Genomic DNA, 23,600 nt, shown 5'->3' on the forward strand with positions numbered 1-23,600 from the left:
CATCAGAAAGGGAACCATGAAAAATAACACAGCAACTAAGCAACTATGTAGACCAACATCTCCTTTACAAAGGTGTCCCCACAAGCCAGCTTGAGTATTGGGGGAATATCACAGAAGAAGTGGTTGATTTGGTTAGATCCACAAAAAGGCAGAGAGAAAATCTGATATGTCTGCCCTATCATAACTGGAATCCCAATGGTCCAGGACCCAGTCACCAACTGAATGTAGACCTTGTGTTCATGACTAGAGGATAGTGCAGAGGGTTACAAATGGCCACATAGCAGTCATAGGCCATCACTGCCAGGAGCAAACGTTCTGTGGCTCCAAACATAAGGACAAAGCACATCTGTGTAGCACAGGCAACTAAGGAAATTCTTCGTCTCTGAGTCCCAAGATTCATCAGCATTCTGGGGAGAGTAGCTGATACATAGCCGATTTCCAAGAAGGAAAAATTTGCTAGGAAAAAATACCTAGGGCTCTGGAGAGCAGGATCCATTTTTGTTATTAGAAATATGGTGCCATTGCTCATCAGGATAATAAGATAGATGATTAAAAATAATCCAAAGAGAAACCACTGGAGATGGGGCATGTCAGCAAAGCCCAAGAGAACAAATGCCATCAGTTCTGTTAGGTTGTCTTCTGGTGGTTTTCCTTGATGATTCATCTGTGGAAAAGGGAAATTAACATTTGCACTTCCTTTACCTTCCTCTGTCTCTGCCTCTTCCCTAAACTGTATTGAGGTGTCTGCATTGGATTTTATGATCACTGCTATTGTTTACACTTTAAGAATGACACTATTTACATATGACTCTCGTCCTCCTGTTAAGTCACAGTAAACAGTCCCCTCAAATTTAAGATCATTTTACTATACTTTCCAAGGACAGACCAGGATAAAACAAGCAATACCTGACTCAGCACAGGTACTGGAGCAATTGGCAACTACTAGAGATGGACTATCAGCTTTGCTGTCTAATCTCACTTCAAGTTAATTACAGGTCTTGGCAATCCTGTTGTACTTCTCTATGCATTTTCTCAGCCAAGCTTCTCAAACACTCTATTATAAACTGTCTTTTCACATACATTTTTAACTGCCTATTTCTCGGCTTCATTCTTCCATGACTTGACATTTTACAAATAGAGGTTCTTATTATATAGTTCATATTAGGTGCTTTGGAAAGAAAAATGAAAATTCTCTCAATATTTCATTTTACATAGGGGAATAAAACAAATATCTTTTGGTAGGTTATTAAGTAGGTAAGATAAGAGGATTTTATTCAGGGAAGTTAGCCTGGGAACACTGATTCAGACATAAACAATAAATGTAGTCACCCTGGAAAAACAGCAGTAGCACGGAGGGTTTCTGTGACCTGTGTATATATGTGTGGGTTAGGAGGAGGAAAGGTTTTGGCTGTTATATCCACTGTGCTGTGTGCACCCGTTATAATTTTGGTTGTTACTTAAAAAATAGCACTTTAGATAACTTTCTGCACTGACTTTTCATTTATATAAAGATATCGAGACTCAGTAAGTATGAGTAATTTGACCAATTGTACATAGCTTCTGTGACTGCAAGTCAGCATCTATTTTTTAAATAGACTTGAGTTTGACTCTTCATGATTTATTATCTTTGTGATATTAAGCAATTATTTAAAGTCTAAGGTGTACTTTTTTGTTTGTAAGACTTAAATGTGATAATTTAATTTTCCACCCACTTACCAATTTTAAATTGTTTACTTATTAGTTACAGTTCTGTAGTTAGAACTGTAGTTCTTTAAACCTGTAGCCCTAGGATTTAACAAATTGCCTAGTAAAATAGGTATTTGATGAAGTGGTTGTCAGTGCCTTTAATGGCAATTATTTTTCCAACCATTCTCTTCATCAGGATCAGGACAAGGACTAGTCAGTGAAGCTCCTGAGGTACAAAATTTAAGGAGGCATTCAGGGCCATTCTTGCAGTTGCACAATCCTGAAAGTGAGGGCCTCCTTAAATATTGTAAAAGTCAAAGTACCTCTTGCCTCACCCTGCTTTTCATCTCTCCATCCTAATGTCCACTAAGCAAAGTGAGAGCATCGTGCCAAGGTAAAAAATTCCCAAACCCATTGCTGAGAAGTCAATCCCGAGTCATAGTGACCGAATAGGACAGACTAGAACTGCCTGCTACTGTTTCCAAGGCTGTAAATTTTTAGGGAAGCAGACTATCATGTTTGCATTCCAAGAAAAAACAGTTTGGTTTGAATCACTGGCCTTTTGGTTAGCAGTCGAGTGCTTAACCACTGTGCACCAGGGCATATGCCCATGGTTAAAAACAGTACTTCCAGATGGACTGTAGTTGAATTATAGCTCCAACAACAGCTACCTGTGTGATGACTTTGTGAAAGTTAATTAATCTTCCAGTGTCACGGTTTGCTCAGCTGTTAAATAGCTAGCAACTATAGCAACATTTAGTGTTTTTATGTGAGTTAATCATTTAATGTAAGTAAAAAACCTTGAAGAAACCCTGACATTTATAAAAGGTTATTATTATTGTTATCAAAGTTACTTATTATCATCACCCATTTATTAATATTAAAACTAATTCTAATTTATTCATCTGAATTTTACTCAGTATGCTATAGCACATTAGGAATACTCCCTAATTTTCTTTGTATCACTGGATTTTTGTGGGAGTGTAGTGAGATCTTAAAAGCAATTATCAAAGTGTAACAAAACCCTAAAAAAACATTCAATTCTCAAGTTGCTATCTCACCATGAATTCTGTCAATATTTGGGTTTATATCCTTACTTCTACTTTATGGACTGTAACACCTATAGTACCCGTCACTGCTCAGTCCTTAGAATTGCAATTAGGGTAATAGCCTTTTATGCATTTTTTTTATTGGTACTAAATGATCTGAGAGCTATAGGCAGTGACTATTTCCCTACTTTAAATCATGGGTGTACATCTAATATGTTACTCAGGATTTGTTTCTGAACTGAAACAAAGGATTAGATATTATCAAAATGAAAGCATCACTCTTAAGAGGGAGAAAAGAATTCAGACTCACAAGAGAGCAAAAGAGCCAAAGCTTTATGCATTACTTTATGAATGACAGCATTTAATGAAAAAATAATTTAATTCTTTTTAATTGAATAAAATGACTTTGAGCGCCAGATGGAATAGAATTTCTAATTTTCCATACTCAACTTTTTTGGTGAAGAAATTATCCATGTATAACATTAAATACATAAGTTTTGTCTGTTTTTCTCAAGAGAACAGGGTAAAAAGTGCAGAGATTTACCATGTGTTCTCCTGAAGCTATCTATATTACTCTTCTTTCTTGAAAATGTTTAATTTCTTATTGCTTCAAGTAAAATATAACTTAATGTTATCATATGTATGTATATATATATGAATTTCAAATCTAAGTATCTGTTCCCTGGAAAAAATCCAAATGATTAAGGGATGTGTAATCTCATATTCTGAAGGGGTCCTGGTGGCTCAGGGGTTAAATGCTGGGCTGCTAATCAAAATGTAGGTGCTTCAAACCCACACAGCCACTGCGTGCGTGGAAGATGTGGTGGTCTGTCTCCATAAAGATATATAGCCTTGGAAACCCTGTGAGACAGTTCTACACTATCCTATGTGGTCCTTATGAGTCAGATTACACTCGCAGGAAATGTTTCACTTTGGTTGAAATATTCTGATTCAGATACATATTTATCACTGTCAATATCCCCAACCTACCTAAAGCTCAGCTACATTTGTATTTTTGATAGAAGTTAGAAACATAAACCCTGAAATTAATTTTAATAATAATATGAACTTAAAACTTTATTTTATGAATTATGTAACATAAAAATATTTTCTTTAAAATAGATGTTTCTTGGATTCCTTAATGTTTGTAAACTTATTTCATGGATTATTTTACTTTAAAATATTGATACTTTATATTAATTATTGATTCTAATAATATGACCTGAAGTCAAATATTAATATAAAACATTTCATATTTACCTTTCTTAGTTTGAAAAATAGGCTTGGTGGCTCAGTGGTTAAAGTGCTCGGCTGCTATCCAAAAGGTCTGCAGTTAGGATCCACCATCTGCTCCAAGGGAGAAAGTTGTAGCCCTCAGCTTCCTTAAAGACTGACAGCCTTGGAAACTGGATGGGGCAGTTCTACTGTGTCCTGAAGGGTCGCTGTTGGTCAGAATGCACTTGGCAGTAGTTGGTTTGGGTTTGAGTTTGTCTCTGATAATCTTATTTCTTCCTCACTGAAGAGGGTTTATATATTTAAGTGTTCAAATTGCTTTGGTTCAAACAACTTCTTTCATCGATGGTATTCAATACACCTTTAAAACAGTCTGTTCACTTGTACATGGAGTTGTCTCTACAAAATAGTTATCCCTTCCCCTGAGACCTCTTCCATCTGACAGAGTTAAATTTCTAATTAAACAAATCTCTTTGGCACTCTGATTTATTTGTTTTCCGAGAGCTCTCACTCTACCCAGAATACTCTTCCTCTGCAGCCTCTCAATGGAACAGAATGTACAGAAAGCCTTATTTCTTAGACTTGAATAGGGTCCTGATTGCCCTTAACTGAGCAATATATCATTGGCGGCCATCCAAGATGGACACAAAGCAATTCTTCCCTTAACTACAATGGCTGCTTCGTATGGGCCCTCTGTTCCTATTAGGCTAAGCTCCTGTCACATTTTCTTGAAGTTTTTTGCTTTTTTTCTCCTCTGAAATGGGTGCCTTGATCCAAATCCAGAGGCTGACCTCTGTAAGAATTGTAATAATTGTTCTGACAACAAAGAATATTTTCACCTACAAAATATATAATTTATTTCTTCAAGACTACCTGCGCAAACTGAGAACTGGCCGTTGAATATATTAAATTTAGCTTAAAAATATTTTTCCCCCCAAGATTAATCCCAAAAGGGGAACTATTTCTTTTCCTTGCAGCATTCTCTCTTCTTTCTCCTACTTGATTCCCCCTGAAAACTCACTTTTAAGTCGAGAATCCTATGAAATTTCACTCAGGAGAAAATAAGATTGTGATAGAATTCCAGCTTAGAGTAGAGGTAAAATTCCAGGACAATAGTCGGTATATTGTGATAAAATAATTTCCCTTCAAGATTTCAAATCTTAGTGACACTTAGGTAGGGTGATCTTTAAGATTGTGTATCAACATGGCTGGGCCATGATTATCAGTGGCTTGGCAGTTAGGATGTACTTTGGCAGTCACATAATGATGTAATCATCACCATGATGAGATCTGATATAATGTGATCATCTCCATGATGGGATCTGCTGTGAGTAGCCAGTCATTTAAAAGGGAGTTTTCTTGGGTTCTGACCTGTATCCAATATATGTAGACTTTCTGGCAAAGCTCACTGGCTTTTTTGCTCTGCCTTGGATCCATTATTTGGCTCATCATCACCTGATCTCCAGTTCTTCGGACTGGGGCCAGCAGCCTCCTGTCTCACTTACTGGCCTTGGATTGTTGGCTTTCACACCTGTGAGCCAAAAGCCTGCCATCTGACATGTGGATCTTGGGTTCATCAACCCCTGATGCCTGACCCAGGGATTTAGGACTCCCCAAGAAAAGCTAGTGCATGATTATAATAAAAGTCAAAACTCATCTTTTCTGTTACGTGAAATAAAATAAAGTTGTTGAAGGAAAGTAGGAAGTTTTGCTTTATACAATTCCTGAATCCAAAGAATTAGTTTCGAGGGTACCATAGAGGCAGTTATATGTGTTTGCAGTTCTTTTTTTATTAAGCAAGACTTAAAGTCAAACAATAATATAAGTATTGAGTCCCTAAATATAGACCTCTTCTTCTTCATCCTGATTGAAATATTGTCCAAGGGAAGTTTTTAAAAATATTTCTCTGACACCACCTGAGAGCAAGTGAATCTGAATGTATCATTTCTATATTAAGACAGAGATGGTTGTAAAGCATGCAAACAACTGAAATTCATTGAATATGCAATGTTAAATCGGTTTAAGAAGGAACCTGGATATGACAAGTGCTTTGCAATCAGCTGCTGCTGGAAAAGTTGGCAGATTGAACCCTTCCAGTGGCTCTGCAGAAAAGGCCTGGCTACTTGCTTCTGTAAAGACTATGGCCAATGAAAACTTATGGAGCATAGCTCTACTCTGTAACACACGGATATGCCATTAGTCAGGCTCTGATTCGACGGCAGTTAACACCAATAACAACAATTGACTTAAAATAGAATGAAAAATATATATGAAAAGTGTTGGAAATAGGACATAAATGAACAAAAACTTATTTGGATTATATTGAGTATGAAAGCAGTTTGGGGATGATTAATTAATGTCCTAATTGTCTCTGTGATATCTTTGTTTCTAAGGCTATAGATAAAAGAAGATGTTAAGGAAATTTCTTAATCAGAAATGTGATCACACTTACAGAGTATAAGAATGTCATAGACAAACTAAAGCAATGGTAGTTGTGCTCTTTAAAATACATTAATTCTTGAGCCAGAGCCAAGATGGTGGAATAGACAGATGCTTCTGGTGAGCCCTCTTTACAACAAAGACCTGAAAAAACAAGTGAAATGAGTATATTTGTGACAAGCTGGGCGCCCTGAGCATTAAAGGCAAGCTTAGACAGTGAAATGAGGGGCAGGGTGAGGAAGAGACTTTTCAGAAGTGGAGAGGAGTTACCAGACCGGAATTGTGGGGAGCCCTCAGGTACCATTCCTGGAGCACCCGTGGCAGTGGGCTGGTACTAACGTTCGGCCGCAGTTTCCTTAGGGAGAAGCAGCCAGCCACACAGCCTACTTATACCTCTGGAACCTGAGGAGAATGGCACTCTAGGCAAAAGCTAAGTACTTGTATATATTTTGCTGCGCTCCCCCCCACCCCCCAAGCTGGCTTCAGCGGCTGAATCCTTGGGCCTGAGATAGACCCTGGTGAGCACCTAGAGCCACCCACATGGCCTTGGGGAAGGAAAAAAAATTGCAACTGGGGGGAAAAGATAATTTGCTAGCTCCATTAACTGGGGGAGCTCAGGACAGAAGCTGCTCCTGTCCAGGCATAAACCATCCATGAGCCTTGAGCACCATTCCCTTCTGCATGGAGTTGCGTGGGTCTCTTTTGGGAGAATAGGCCCTTGTTGGCAATCTCCAACCATTTCAGCTGTGCGGTGGGGAGGTGGATGTTTGACGTTTGAAGTTGCTTTGCGTGTTAAACAAGGTCCTCCCATACCGACATCAGGGACCTAAGGACTGGTAGCTCCACTCAGGTCACCCAGCAACCCATGACAGGGGTCCAAAGATCTGGTACTTCCCAGTCCTTACAACCAAAATCTTTGGGTGTCCATAGTCCCTCTGCAGATCCCACCCATCATCATGCTGTAGGGAACAGAGACACGTTTCCCTCAGAGACACTTAGGGGCTGGTTCTCAGCCTCCTGCCTTGTTCAGAGAGTGACCCCCTGCTGCAATCAGATAACGGTATATATGCCAGTCACCACTGCCCCTCTAAGACTGTAGGACAGAGCCTGTGCCACACACTTGACAATCAGCTACCTGGAAACCTGAGCTGAATTCATACAAGAAAACTGAATGGACTCCTAGACAGATGTACCTGACAAAACCTCTAGCCAGCTGGGGACAGGACACCAGAGCTCCAAAGGAGAAAATAATTCAAGCTAGTTCACACAAACAACCCACAGGGGTATACCAAAACAAAACAAAGCAAGCAGCTACGACACAGTAAGCAAGCATAAACTAATACAATAACGTATAGATGGCTCGAAGACAACAGTCAATATCAAGTCACATAAAGAAACAGGCCATGATCACCTCAACAGACTCTCAAAATAAAGAATCCAGGGATCTTTTAGATAAAACTGCATTCCTGGAATTACCAGATGCAGGATACAAAAGTTTAATACACAGAACCCTTCAAGACATCAGGAAGGGAACGGGGCAATACGCAGTACAAGCCAAGGGACACACCAATAAAGCAACTGAACAAATTAGAAAGATTATTCAGGAACATAATCAAAAGTCTAATAAGCTGGAAAAATCCATAGACAGCAATCAGAAATTCAGAAGATTAACAATAAAATTACAGAATTAGACAACTCAAAAGAAAGTCAGAGGAGCAGAATTGAGCAAATAAAAGCTAGAATTTCTGAACTCAAAGATAAATCACTTGAAGCTAATATATTTGAAGGAAAATCAGATAAAATAATTAAAAAAAATGAAGAAACCTTTAATCATGGGGGACTCTATCAAGAGAAATAACATACGAGTGATTGGAGTACCAGAACAGGGAGGGATAACAGAAAATACAGAGAGAATTGTTGAAGATTTGTTGGCAGAAAACTTCCCTGATATCATGAAAAACAAGAAGACATCTATCCAAGATGATTATCGAACTCCACGTAATGTAGAAGTTAAAAGAAAGTCACCAAGACAATTATAATCAAGCTTGCCAAAACCAAAGATAAAGAGAGAATTATAAGAGCAGCGAGGGATAAATGAAAAGTCACCTACAAAGGAGAGCCAAAAAGAATAACCTCGGACTACTTGGCAGAAACCATGCAGGCAAGAAGGCAATGGAATGACATATTTTAAAAATTGAAGGAAAAAATTTGCCTGCCAAGAATCGTATATCCAGCAAAACTGTCTCTTAAATATGAAGGTGAAATTAAGACATTTTCAGATAAACACAAGTTTAGGGAATTCATTAAAACCAAACCAAAACTACAAGAAATACTAAAGGAAGTTCTTTGGTTAGAAAATCAATAATACCAGGTATCAACCCAAGACTAGATCACTGGGCAGAGCAACCAGAAGTTAACCCAGTCAGGGAAATCGAAAAAAACAAAGCAAAATAAAAAAAAAAAAAGAAAAAAGCCCAAAACAGAGTAACAGTGATGTTATTATATAAAAGTAGACAACATTAAAATAATAAAAAGGGAATAAGAAATGTAATCATACATTTTCCATATGGAGAGGAAGATACTGTGATACAAAAAAATAAAAGTTAGTTTTAAATTTAGAGAAATACTGGTAAATAATAAGGTAAACACAAAGGAGACAAACTATCTTATTCATCAAAATAAAATACAAGGGAAAAATACAGACTCAGAAGAAACAGTATCCACAACAACAAATATGAGGAAAGGACAATATATAAAGAAAATCTGCTCAGCACATAAAATCAAGGGGGAAAAAGAAACTGTCAACAACACACAAAAAAAGACATCAAAATGATAGCACCAAATTCATACCTATCCATAATTACCCGGAATGTAGATGAACTAAATGCACCAATAAAGAGACAGAGAGTGGCAGCATGGATTAAAAAACAAGATCTGTCTATATGCTGCCTACAAGAGACACACCTTAGACTTAGAGACACAAACAAACTAAAACTCAAAGGATGGAAAAAAGAGTATCAAGCAAACAACAATCAAAAAAGAGCGGGAACGGCAAGATTGATTTATGACAAAATAGACTTTAAAGTAAAATCCATAATGAAGAGTAAGGAAGGAAACTAAATAATAATTAAAGGGACAGTACACCAAGATATAACCATATTAAATATTTATGCACTGAATGACAGGGCTGCAAGATACATAAAACAAACTCTATCAGCATTGAAAAGTGAGATAAACAGGTCCACAATAATAGTAGGAGACTTCACCACACCAGTTTTGGTGAAAGTCAGGACATCCAGAAAGAAGCTCGATACAGACTCGGAAAATTTAAATGCCACAATCGACCAACTTGACCTCATAGACATATACAGAACACTCCACCCAACAGCAACCAAGTATACTTTCTTTTCTAGTGCACATGGAACATTCTCTAAAATAGACCACATATTAGGTTATAAAGCAAGCCTTAGCAGAATCCAAAACATTGAAATATTGCAAAGCATCTTCTCTGACCATAAAAGTGGAAAGCAATAACAGGAAAAGCAGGGAAAAGAGATCAAACACTTGGAAACTGAACAATACCCTGCTCAAAAAAGACTGGATTATAGAAGACATTAAGGATGGAATAAAGAAATTCAGAGAATCCAATGAGAATGAAAACACTTCCTATCAGAACCTTTGGGACACAGCAAAAGCGGTGCTCAGAGGCCAATTTATATCAATAAATGCACACATCCAAAAAGAAGAAAGGGCCAAAATCAAAGAATTATCCCTACAACTTGAACAAATAGAAAGAGAGCAACAAAAGAAACCCACAGGCACCAGAAGAAAGCAAATAATAAAAACTAGAGCTGAACTAAATGAAATAGAAAACAGAAAAACAATTGAAAAAATTAACAAGGCCAAAAGCTGGTTTTTTGAAAATATCAACAAAATTGATAAACCACTGGCCAAACTGACAAAAGAAAAACAGGAGTGGAAGCAAATAACCTGAGTAAGAAATGAGATGGGCAATATTACAACAGACCCAACTGAAATTAAAAGAATCATATCAGATTACTATGAAAAACTATACTCAAACAAATTTGAAAACCTAGAAGAAATGGATGAATTCCTAGAAACACACTACCTACCTAAACTAACACAAACAGAGGTAGAACAAATAAATAGACCCATAACAAAAGAAGACATTGAAAAGGTAACCAAAAAACTCCCAACAGAAAAAAGCCCAGGTCCGGATGGCTTCACTGCAGAGTTCTACCAAACTTTCAGAGAAGAGTTAACACCACTACCACTAAAGGTATTTCAGACCACAGAAAAGGACGGAATACTTCTATGAAGCCACTATATCCCTGATACCAAAACCATGTAAAGACACCACAAGAAAAGAAAATTATAGACCTATATCCCTCATGAATGTAGATCTAAAAATTCTCAACAAAATTCTAGCCAATAGAATTCTACAACATATCTAAAAAATAATTCACCATGACCAAGTGGGATTCATACCATGTATGCAGGGATGGTTCAACATTAGAAAAACAATTAATGCAATCCACCACATAAATAATACAAAAGACAAGAATCACATGGTTTTATCAATTGATGCAGAAAAGGCATTTGACAAAGTTCAACACTCATTCATGATTAAAACCCTCAGCAAAATAAGAATAGAAGGAAAATTCCTCAACATAATAAAGGGCATTTATACAAAGCCAACAGCTGACCTCACCCTAAATTGAGAGAGCCTGAAAGCATTCCCACTGAGATCGGGAACCAGACAAGGATGCTCTTTATCACTGCTCTTATTCAACGTTGTGCTGAAAGTCCTAGCCAGAGCAATTAGGATAGATAAAGATTTAAAAGGCATCCAGATTGGCAAGAAAGAACTAAAAGTATTTCTTTTTGCAGATGACATGATCTTATACACAGAAAACCCTAAGGAATCCTCCAGGAAACTACTGAAACTAATAGAAGAGTACATCAGAGTATCAGGATACAAGATAAACATACAAAAATCAGTTGGATTCCTCTACACCAACAAAAAGAACATCGAAGAGGGAATCACCAAATCAGTGCCATTTACAGTAGCCCCCAAGAAGATAAAATACTTAAGAATGAATCTTACCAGAGATGTAAAAGACTTATACAAAAAAAAAAACTACAGTATACTTCTGCAAGACACCAAAAGAGACTTACATAAGTGGAAGAACATACCTTGCGCTCATGGATAGGAAGATTTAATATTATAAAAATGTCTATTCTACCAAAAGCGGTCTATAAATTTAATGCAATTCCGATCCAAATCCCAATGACTTCTTTAATGAGATGGAGAAACAAATCACCAACTTCATATGGAAGGGAAAGAGGCCCTGGATAAATAAGGCATTACTGAAAAAGAAGAACAAAGTGGGAGGCCTTACTTTACCTGAGTTTAGAACCTATTATACCACCACAGTAGTCAAAAGAGCCTGGTACTGGTACAACAACAGATACAGGGACCAATGGAATGGAACTGAGAATCCAGACATAAATCCATCCACATAGGAGCAGTTGATATTTGACGAAGTCCCCAAAACAGTTAAATGGGGAACAGGCAGTCTTTTTAACAAATGGTGCTGGCATAACTAGATATCCAACTGCAAAAAAATGAAACAAGATGCATACCTCACTCCATGCACAAAAACTAACTCAAAATGGATCAAAGACCTAAATATCAAATCTAAAACAATAAAGATCATGGAAGAAAACATAAGAACAATGTTACAAGCCCTAATACATGGCATAAACAGTATACAAAACAGTATAAAGAATGCAGAAGAAAAACTAGATAACTGGGAGCTCCTAAAAATCAAACACATATGCTCATCCAAAGACTTCACCAAAAGAGTAAAAAGACTACCTACAAACTGGGAAAAAGTTTTTAGCTATGACATTTCTGATCAGCACCTGACCTCTAAAATCTTCATGATAGTGCAAAAACTCAACTGAAAAAAGACAAATAACCCAATTAAAAAATGGGTAAAAGATATGAATAGACACTTCACTGAAGAAGACATTCAGGTAGCTAACATATATGAGGAAATGTTCACGATCATTAGCCATTAGAAAAATGCAAATCAAAACTACAATCAGATTTCATCTCACTCCAAAAAGGCTGGCATTAATCCAAAAGACACAAAATAATAAATGGTGGAGAGGCTTTGGAGAGATTGGAACACTTCTACACTGCTGGTGGGAATGGCAAATGGTACAACCACTTTGGAAATTGATTTGGCGCTTCGTTAAAAAGCTAGATAGGACTACCATAGGATCCAGCAATCCCACTCCTTGGAATATATCCCAGAGAAATAAGAGCCTTTGCATGAACAGATATATGCACTCCCATGTATATTGCAGCACTGTTTACAATAGCAAAAAGATGGAAGCAACCAAGGTGCCCATCACCAGACGAATGGATAAATAAATTATGGTATATTCACACAATGGAATACTACACATCGATAAAGAACAGTGAAGAATCTGTGAAACATTTCATAACATGGAGGAACCTGGAAGGCATTATGCTGAGTGAAATTAGTCAGTTGCAAAAGGACAAATATTGTATCTGACCACTATTATAAGAACTTGAGAAATTGTTTAAACTGAGAAGAAAACATTCTTTTATGGTTACGAGAGAGGGGAGGGAGAGAGGGTGGGAAAGAGGCATTCACTAATTAGATAGTATATAAGAACTGCTTTAGGTGAAGGGAAAGACAGCACACATACAGGGGAGATCAGCACAATTGGACTAAACCAAAAGCAAAGAAGTTTCCCGAATAAACTAAATGCTTCGAAGGTCAGCATAGTAGGAGCCTGGGTCTGGGGACCATGGTTTCAGGGGACATCTAAGTCAATTGGCATAATAAAATCTATTAAGAAAACATTCTGCATCCCACTTTGAAGAGTGGCGTCTGGGGTCTTAAACGCTAGCAAGCAGCCATCTAAGTTGCCTCAATTGGTCTCAACCCACCTGAATCAAAGGAGAATGAACACCAACGACACAAGGCAATTACGAGCCCAAGAGACAGAGAGGGCCACATGAACCAGAGACTACATCGTTCTGAGACCGGAAGAGCTAGACAGTGTCTGGCTACAACTGATGACTTCCCTGACAGGGAACACAACAGAGAACCCCTGAGGGAGCAGGAGAGCAGTGGGATGCAGACCCCAAATTCTCATAAGACCAGACTTAATGGTCTGACTGAGAGTGGAAGGACCCTGGTGGTCATGGCTCTCAGACCTTCTGTTGGCCCAGGACAGGAACCATTCCCAAAGCCAACTCTTCAGACACAGATTGGACTGGACAATGGGTTGGAGAGGGATGCTGGTGAGGAGTGAGCTTCTTGGATCGGGTGGACACTTGAGACTATGTTGGCATCTCCTGCAGGGAGGGGAGATGAGAGGGTGGAGGGGGTTAGAAGCTGGCGAAAAGGACACGAAAAGAGAGAGTGGAGGGAGAGAGTGGGCTGTCTCATTAGGGGGAGTATAATTGGGAGTGTGTAGCAAGGTGTATATGGATTTTTTTGTGAGAGACTGACTTGAATCGTAAACTTTCACTTAAAGCACAATAAAAATTATAAAAAAAAGTTAAAAAAATATATTCTCATGAAAAATGTAAAGTTCATTTTTCTAATCAAATATAAAAAATGACATTGAAGGATTAGATGATTTTTCAATTCAAACATAAACTTAAGTGGTGAAGGCCTAAATCCAAACCAGGTCTACAAATAGAACATGGTTAAAAACCCAAAAATAAAACCTGTTGCAGTTGATTCAATTCCAAATCATGATGACCATACAGGACAGAGTACAACTGCCCTGTAGGTTTTTCCAGGGGTGGCTGCTGAATTTGAACTGCTGACCTTTATGTTAGCAGCCTTACCTCCTAACCACTACTCTACCAGTGATCCAGAACAGGGGTAGTGAATTAACATCCCTGCATATGTGTGAAGTAGGGAAAATTACAAAAACTTTTTTTGTTTTGTTTTAAATCTATAAAATGATTTGAGAGCATTAAAACTTTACATGTATACATGCATATTTGTGTATACATACATACATATATAAACTCAAACCTAACTCATTGCCTTCGACTCCATTCTGACTCATAGTGACCCTACAGGACAGAGTAGAACTGCCTCATAGGGTTTCCAAGGAGTACCTGGTAGATCTGATCTGCCAACCTTTTGCTTAGCAGCCAGACTCTTAAGCACTACCCCATGAGGGTTTCCATATACATAGAGAGATAGATATAAAAATAGATAGATATAGGCACCCTCAAAGTGTCATCTTTGCTTCTCAACACCTTAAAGAGGTCTTTTGCAGCAGATTTGTCCAATGCAATATGTCGTTTAATTTCTATCCTGATACATCCACGGACATTGATTGCAGTTCCAAGTAAAATGAAATCCTTGACAACTTCAAACTTTCTCTGTTTATCATGATATTGTTTATTGGTCCAGCTGTGAGGATCTTTGTTTTCTTTATGCTGGTGTGCAATCCATACTGAAGGCTGTAGTCTTCGATCCTCATCAATAAATACTTCAAGCACTCTTCACTTTCAGCAAGCAAGGTAGTGTAATCTGCATATCGCGGGTTGTTAATGAGCATTCTTCTGAACCTATTCCCACGTTCTTCTTCTTATAGTCCAGATTTTCAGGTTGTGTGCTCAGTACACAGATTGAATAGCATGGAGAAAGAATACAACCCTGACACACAAGTTTCCTGACTTTGAAACCCCTAGTTCTCTTCAAACGACAGCCTCTTTCTGTCATTTGATTCCTCGTGAGCACTATTAAGTGCCCTGGAAGCCCCATTCTTCCCAGTCTTTTATATGTATACATATAATACATATACTTAAATCAAAAGGGGAGCCATTGATTTGATTCCAACCCACAGAGACTCTATAGGACAAAGTAGAACTTGCCCATATGGCTTCAAAGGCTGTGAATCTTAATAGAAGCAGGCTGCCACATCATTCTCCTGTGGAGTGGCTGGTGGGTTCAAACTGCTGACCTTTTTTTGTTAGCTGCAGAGTGCTTTACCCACTGCACTAAAAGTTCTCATATACATATATATATATATATTCACACACACACACACACACACACATAAACACAGATGTGCACACACAAACAATCAAATATCATATATAAATACCATTTAAAATTAATAACATGAAGTATATATTTTGTGTATTATATATATTCACACATATGTATATATGTACATATAGTTGGTCCTCAATATCTGTGGGTTCCAGAGCTACAGATTCAACCAATCAAGACAAAGTATTTGGAAAGGGAAAAAAAGAAAATAAAATTCCAGAAGCAGAATTTGAATTTGTCACACTACAAGCATCATGCTGAATCCACACTAATGAATTGGTGTGTAAACATTCCCTGATATAAAAAAAAATTCACAGAACCTCAGTCTATCTCCAGTACTTGATATGTGAGTATTGTTCACCTCTTGTTTTGACATTATTCCCTAAACAATACAGCAATGTATAACAACTATTTACATAACATTTACATTGTATTAGGTATTATAAGTAATCCAGAGATGATTAAAAGTATACAGAGTTTCTGTATAGGTTACATGCAAATATTTTACCATTTTATCTGAGGGATTGAGCATTCACATATTTTGGTATTCATGGGGGCCCTGGAACCAATATGCCATGGATAACGAGGGGACACTGCATAGTTTTAATTAATGCATATTACAAACCTGCTTTTTAAAATGAGTGTCACAACTGTATGAACCCTCACGGAAATGACTGATATAGTTTACAGTAAGTGATATAATGGATTATACATTACAAATGACTAAATTAATCAGCCCAAACAAAAGTTCTTATTGAGGGAGGACATTGCATGATGAAATTATAGAATTACTAATGGAATGATTTGTTCTCTGCTGATGCATATATTACTTATAATTTGAGCAGAAAGTTCTGACAATATTACTAGTGATTTTTAACTTGGAAATCATTGTCACTGTACGAAAGACAAGGCAATTTAGTAATCTAGTGCTGATATAACAAAAGTACCATAAGTTTACAGCTTAACAAAGAGAAATTTATTTTCTCAAGGTCTAAGAGGCTAGAAGTTCAAATTTGGGGTGACGGGACAACGGGCAGCCTTCTCTTTCTGTCAGTTCTGGGGGAAGGTCCTTTTAATCAATCTCTCCTGGTATAGGAGCTTCTCAATGCAGGGACTTCAGGTCCAAAGGATGCAGGCCCCCCCATTCTTCATTCTTGGTGGTAGGAATTCTTGCTGCCTCTGCTTCCTTCTCTCTTTAATCTCAAAACAGATTGATTCAAAATATAACCTAATGTTGTAGATTGAGTCCTGCCTTATTAACGTAACTGTCTCTAATTCTGCCTTGTTTATATCTTAGAGGTAGGATTTAAAACACTTAGGAAAATCACCAAACGAAACCCACTGCCTTCTAGAGGATTCCAGCATATGGGACAAAATGGCAGACAATCACACAATACTAGGAATCATGGGCTACCCACATTGACACTCATTTTTGGGAAAGACAGTTCAATCCATAACACAAGTTATACTGAATGGTGTACATCTTTTGAAATTTAATTCAAAATACATATGACAGCAATTCTTACACATTTAACTGATCATTAACAAAGCAAATTATTTACATAGCAATTTTCTCAATACCATTACAACATCCTTGTTCCTTAGACTATATATTATGGGATTAAACATAGGAGTTAGGACAGTGTAGAAAAGAGAAAGCACTATGTCCGTTCCCTCTGAGTGTCTGGTGTTGGGTCTTAAGTATGCAATACTGCCTGATCCAAAGAATAACACCACAACCATAAGATGGGATGAGCAAGTGGAGAAGGCTTTGGCTCGATTTGTGGCTGATGGCAACTTCAGGATGATGGAGATGATTTTACTGTAGGAGCCAAGTATCAACAGAAAGGGAACCACAGCAAATAACACAGCAACTATGTAGACCAACATCTCATTTACAAAGGTGTCCCCACAAACCAGCTTGAGTATTGGGAAAACATCACAGAAGAAGTGATTGATTTGGGTAGATCCACAAAAAGGCAGAGAGAAAATCTGGTAAGTCTGCATTGTCATAACTGGGATTCCAATGATCCAGGAACCAGTCACCAACTGGATACAGACCCTGTGGTTCATGACTAAAGGATAGTGCAGAGGGTTACAAATGGCCACATAGCGGTCATAGGCCATCACTGCCAGGAGCAAACACTCTGTGATTGCAAACATAAAGACAAAGCACATCTGTGTAGCACAGGCAACTAAGGAAATTCTTCTTCTCTGGGTCCCAAGATTCATCAGCATTCTGGGGACAGTAGCTGATACATAGCAGATTTCCAAGAAGGAAAAATTTGCCAGGAAAAAATACATAGGGCTCTGGAGAGCAGGGTCCATTATCATTATTAGAAATATGGTGCCGTTACTCATCAGGATAATGATATAGATGATTAAAAACAATCCAAAAAGAAACCACTGGAGATGGGGCATGTCAGCAAAGCCCAAGAGAACAAATTCCATCAATTCAGTTAGATTTTCTTCTGGTGGTTTTTCTTGATGATTCATCTGTGGAAAAGGGAAATTTACCTGTGCATTTTTCTTTACCTTCTTATATCTCTTTGTCTTTTCCATAAATTTTATTAAGATGTCCTCTGGCTTGGATTTTATGACTACTATGATTGTTTGCACTTTAAGAATGATACTATTTATGCATGTCCCACATCTTCCTGTTAAATCACGGTAAATAGTCCCTTCGCATTTACGTTAAGATCATTTCAATCTACTTCCGGAACACAGCCCAGGATAGATCAAGCTATACCTGACTCAACGAAGGCAGTGGAGCAATTGGTAACTGTTGGAGACAGACACTCAGCTTTGCCATCTAATCTCACTTTAACTTAATTACACACCTTGACAATCCTATTGTACTTCCCTATGCATTTTTTCAGTCAAGTTTCTCAAACAGTATATCATAAATTGTCTTCTAATATATATTTTCAACTGTCTATTTTAGTGCTTCATTCTCCTATCACTTGATGATTCTAAGTATATTACACAGTTCATAGTAAGTAGTTTAGAAAGGAAATTGAAGGAATATTTCATTTTATATGGAGGAATAAAACAAATATCTTTTGGTAGGATATGAAATGGGTAATATAAGAAGATTTTTTTCAGGGTAGTTAGCCTGTGTACATTGATTCAGATACAAAGAATAAATTGTAGTCATCTCAGAAAAACTGAGATAGCATGGAGGGTATTTGTTAGCAATGTGTGTGTGTATGGGTCAGGAGAAGGAAAAATATTAGCTGTTATGTTATACCCATTGTGGTGTGTATGCCCATATTATTTCTCTTGTTCCTCAAAAAGCAACAATTCAGATAAATGTTTCTAAACTCACTTTTCTTTAGCTATAAGGGTATTGAGACTCACTAAGTGTGAATAACTTGACCAATTGCACATAGGATTTGTGACTGCAAGTCGGTATCTATTTTTCTTTTTTCATGGACTTGAGTTTGACTTCTATCTCCATGATTTGCAGGCATACCTCGTTTTATTGTACTTTGCTTTATCATACTTTGCAGATACTGCATTTTTTTACAAATTGTAAGTGTGTGGCGACCCTGCATCGAGCAATTCTAGCTGTATATTTTTTCCAATGGCATGTGCTCACTTCATGCCTCTGTGTCATATTTGGGTAATTCTCACATTATTTCAAAATTTTTTTTATGATTTTAGATCTGTTATGGGGGTCAGTGATCTTTGATGTTACTATGGTAATAGTTTTGGGGTAACAAACTACACCCATACAAGACAGTGAACTTAATCATGTGTTCTGACTGTGCCACCAACCCTCCATTTTCCCATCTCTCTCCCTCTCCTCACGCCTCCCTATTCCCTGAGACATGACAATATTGAAATTAGGCCTATTAATAATGTTACAATGGCCTGTAACTGTTCAAGTGAAAGGAAGACTCACAGGTCTCTCACTTTAAATCAAAAGTCAGAAATTATTAAGTTAATAAGAAGGTATGTTGAAACCTGAGACAAGCCTAAAACTAGGTGTCTAGCACCAGTTAGCCAAGTTGTGAATGCTAAGGAAAAGTTGAAGAAGGAAATTAAAATTTCTGCTCCAGTGTACTCATGAACAATGAGAAAGTCAAATAGACATATATTGCCGATAAGGAGGATATTTTAGTGGTCTGAATAGAAGACCAAACCACCCACAACCTTACCTTAAACCCAAGCCTAATCCAGAGACAGGCCCTAATCCTTTAAATTCTATGAAGGCTGAGAGAAGCGAGGAAGCTGCCGAAGAAAATTTTGAAGCTAGCAGAGGTTGGCTAATGAGGTTTAAGGAAAGAAGCCATCTCTATAAGCACATCTGTTTACAACATGGCTCACTGAATATTTTAAGACTACTCTTATAGACCTGTTGCTCAGAAAAAAAAGAGTCCTTTCAAAATTGTATTGCTCTTTGACAAGGCATCTGGTCACCGAAGAGCTCTAATGGAGATGTACAAGGGGATTAATGTTTTCATGCTGGCTAGCACCACATCCATTCTGCATCCCATGGATCAAGGAGTAATTTCAACTTTAAAGTGTTAGTATTTAAGAAAGAGATTTTGTAAGGCTAAAGCTGTCATAGACAGTGATTCCTCTGATGAATCTAGGCAAAGTAAATTGAAAATCTTCCAGAAAGGATTCACCATTCTAGAAGCCGTTAGAAACATTGGTGATTCATGGAAGGAGGTCAAAATATCAACATTAAGAGGCATTTGGAAGAAGTCAATTCCAGCCCTCATGGATGGCTTTGAGTGTTTCAAGACTTCAGTGGAGCAAGTAACTTCAGATGTGGTAGAAATAGCAATAGAATGAGAATTAGAAGTGGACCTTGAAGATGTGACTGTATTGCTTCAATCTCATGATAAAAGTTTAATGGATGAGGAGCCACTTCTTAGGGGTGAATAAAGAAAGTGGTTTCTTAAGATGGAATCTACTTTTGGTGAAGATGCTGAGAATGTTGTTGAAATGACCACAAGAGATTTAGAATATTACATAAGCTTAGTTGATAAAGCAGCGCCAGGGTTTGAGAGGATTAATTTCAATTTTGAAAGAATTTCTACGGTGGGTAAAATGTTATCAAACAGCATTTCAGGCTACAGAAAAAATCTTTTGCGAAGGAAGAGTCATCTGATGTGGCAAGCTTCACTGTTGCCTTATTTTAAGAAGTTGCCACAGTCACCCCAACCTTCAGCAACCACCACCCTGATCAGTCAGCAGCCATCAACACTGAGGCAAGACCCTCCACCCATAAAAAGATTACAAGTTGCCGAAGGCTTAGTGATAGCATTTCTTTGCAATAAAGTATTTTTTTAATCAAGGTATGTACTTATTTTTTTAGACATTATGCTACTGCACACTTAATGGACTACAGTGTAGTGTTATCCTAACTTTTATATGCACTAGGAAACCAAAAAATTTGTGTGATTTGCTCTATTGCATTATTTGCTTTATTGTGGTAGTCTGCAACTGAACCTACGATATGTCCAAGGTATGCCTGTATTATCTGTGTGGTATTTACTGATACTAAATGATCTGAGAGGAAAAGGCTGTGACTATTTTCCTACTTGAAATCAACATAGATCCTAGAAAATGGGTGTACATCTAATACTGCACTCAGGATTTGATTCTGGACTGAAATAAAGGAATAAAACAAACAAACAAACAGGAACTATTGTGGTCAAGTCAATTCTAACTTATAACAACTGTATAGGACAGAGGAGACCTGCTCCATAGGGTTTCCAGTTTCAAGGAATGGCTGGTGGATTGGAACTGCTGACCTTTTGGTTAGCAGACAAGTTGAAATAGACAAATGGAGGAATAGATATTGTTAAAAAGAAAGCATCACTCTTAAAAGGAGTGAACACTTACAAGAGAAGAATTAAGACTCATGAAAGGACAAAAAACCCAAATCTTTAGGTATTGCTTTACAAATGACAGCATTTAATTAAAAAATAATTAAATTTTTATTAATTGAATACAATTATACAAACTCAACCTTTTTGGTGATGAAATTATCCACATATAATATCAAATATTAAGATGTACCTTTTTTTTTTCTCAAGACAACAGGATAGAAAGAGCAGAGATTTACCCTGTGTATTCTCCCAAAACTATCTATAGTAACTCTTCTTTCTTGAAAATGTTTGTTCTTTTTACTTAAGGAAAATAAAACTTAATGTTATCATATTTTTATTTGAAATGTAAACATTCCTTCCCCAGAAGAAATCCAAATGGTTAAGGAATGCTTAACAATATTCTGACAGCATTCTGGTGGCACGGTGGTTGAGCGCTCAGTTTCTAACCAAGAGGTCAGTGGTTCAAACACATGAGCCATTCTGTGGGAGGAAGATGTGGCAGTTTGCTTCTGTAAAGATTTACATCCTTGGGAACATTATGAAGCAGTCCTGCTCTATCTTATTGGGTCCTTAGGAGTCAGAAGCCACTTGAAGGCAATGGGTTTGGCTTTGGTTAACAATGCTTTGTTTCACTTAGATGTTAGTCATTATCAATGTCCCCAATCTACCAAACCTCTCACTATGCTTGTATCTTTGAAGTAAATTAGAAACATACACCCTGAAATTAAATTGAAAACAATATGAACCTCAAACTTTATTATTTTATAAATTCTTTAATTTAAAAAATATTTTCTTTGAAATAAATATTTGCTGGGTTTCTCAATGGTTGTAAATTTGTTTAATGGACTGTTTTACTTTTAATATCTCATTAAAATATCGGAACTAAAATACATAAATATAATGCTTATTTGCTAAAATGTCTTTACTAGAAATGCAGTTTTCCTATAATATTATTTAGTATTCTTATGAAAACAATAACATCATTATTTAAAATCATTGTTAACAGTAAATTATATTTAATACAGTTGGAAATATAAAGGAGCTGTTTTAATAAAACATCACATTAGCTACTCTATATTAAATATTAATTCCAATAATTTCATGATCTAAAGTTAAATATTAACATAAAACATTTCATATTTACCTTTCTCATTTGGGATTATAACAGCCCTGGTGGTGAAGTTGTTAAAGCGCTCCACTGCTAACCAAAGGCTGGCAGTTCAAACCCACTAGCCAATCTGCAGGCAAAAGACGTGGCAGTCAGCAGCTTCCATGAAGATTTGCAGCCTTTTCTACTTTGTCCTGCAGGGTCGATAGGAGTTTACATTAACTCAGTGGGAGGGGGTTTGAGTTTTGGTTTTTTTGGGATAATCTTGTTTTTCCCTCACTGAAGAGAGTTTTTAATACTTAAGTATTTGAATTACTTGCACTGAAACAATTCATTTCATCATAGATATTCAATCCACCCTTAAAACAGTTCTTTTGGAATGGGGAATGCTCTTTAAATAAAAAGCAGTAATCTCTTTCCCCTGGGATCTCTTCCACCTGATGCAGTTAAATTTCTAATTAAACAAATCTCCTTGGCACTCTCTGATTTGGTTTATTTATTTATTTTCCCAGAGAGCTCTCACTCTACACAGAACACTTCCTATGCAGCCTCTCAATGGAATAGAGTGTGCAGGAAGTTTTATTTCTTAGACTTGAATAGGGTCCTGGATTACCCTTAACTGAGCAATACATTTGGAGGCCAAGCAAAATTGACACAAATCCAATCTTCCCCTTACCTATTAGGGCTGCTTCATATGGACCCTCTGTTGCTACTTGACTGAATCCCTTTTGCATTTTCCTGAAGTTGTTTTGCTTGTTTTCTCCTCTGAAATGGGTTCCTTGATCTTCATTCAGGAACTGGCTTTTGTGTAACAGTTGTAATAAACATTCTGAAAACAAACAAATATTTATATGTATGTATGTACATATATTTTACCTATAAAGTATATAACATATAATTTGTTTCTTCAAGACTACCTGGGAAAACTCAGAGCTGATTTTTGGGTGTATTAAATCTATGTCAAAAATATTTTTTTTTTCCCCAAGATTAATCCGAAAATGGGAAATTTTTCTTTTCCTTGCAGCATTCTCTCCTCTCCCCAACTTCATTCCTTCTGTGAACCCATTTTTAAGATGTGAATCCTATT

General features: G+C 37.1%; 1 protein-coding gene across 1 annotated transcript; it reads right to left on the reverse strand.

The window, feature by feature from the left end:
- Positions 1 to 211: 211 nt before the first annotated feature.
- On the reverse strand, positions 212 to 18,052 carry LOC126080201 (olfactory receptor 10AG1-like). The gene is made up of 2 exons (XM_049891473.1): positions 17,138 to 18,052; positions 212 to 664 (listed from the first exon to the last, which is right to left on the reverse strand). Exons 1-2 carry the CDS (start codon positions 18,050 to 18,052, stop codon positions 212 to 214), a joined length of 1,368 nt encoding a protein of 455 aa, XP_049747430.1.
- Positions 18,053 to 23,600: the final 5,548 nt, after the last annotated feature.

Source organism: Elephas maximus, chromosome 7 (genome assembly GCF_024166365.1).
Source record: "Elephas maximus indicus isolate mEleMax1 chromosome 7, mEleMax1 primary haplotype, whole genome shotgun sequence".
In the NCBI taxonomy this organism is placed as follows: Eukaryota; Metazoa; Chordata; class Mammalia; order Proboscidea; family Elephantidae; genus Elephas; species Elephas maximus.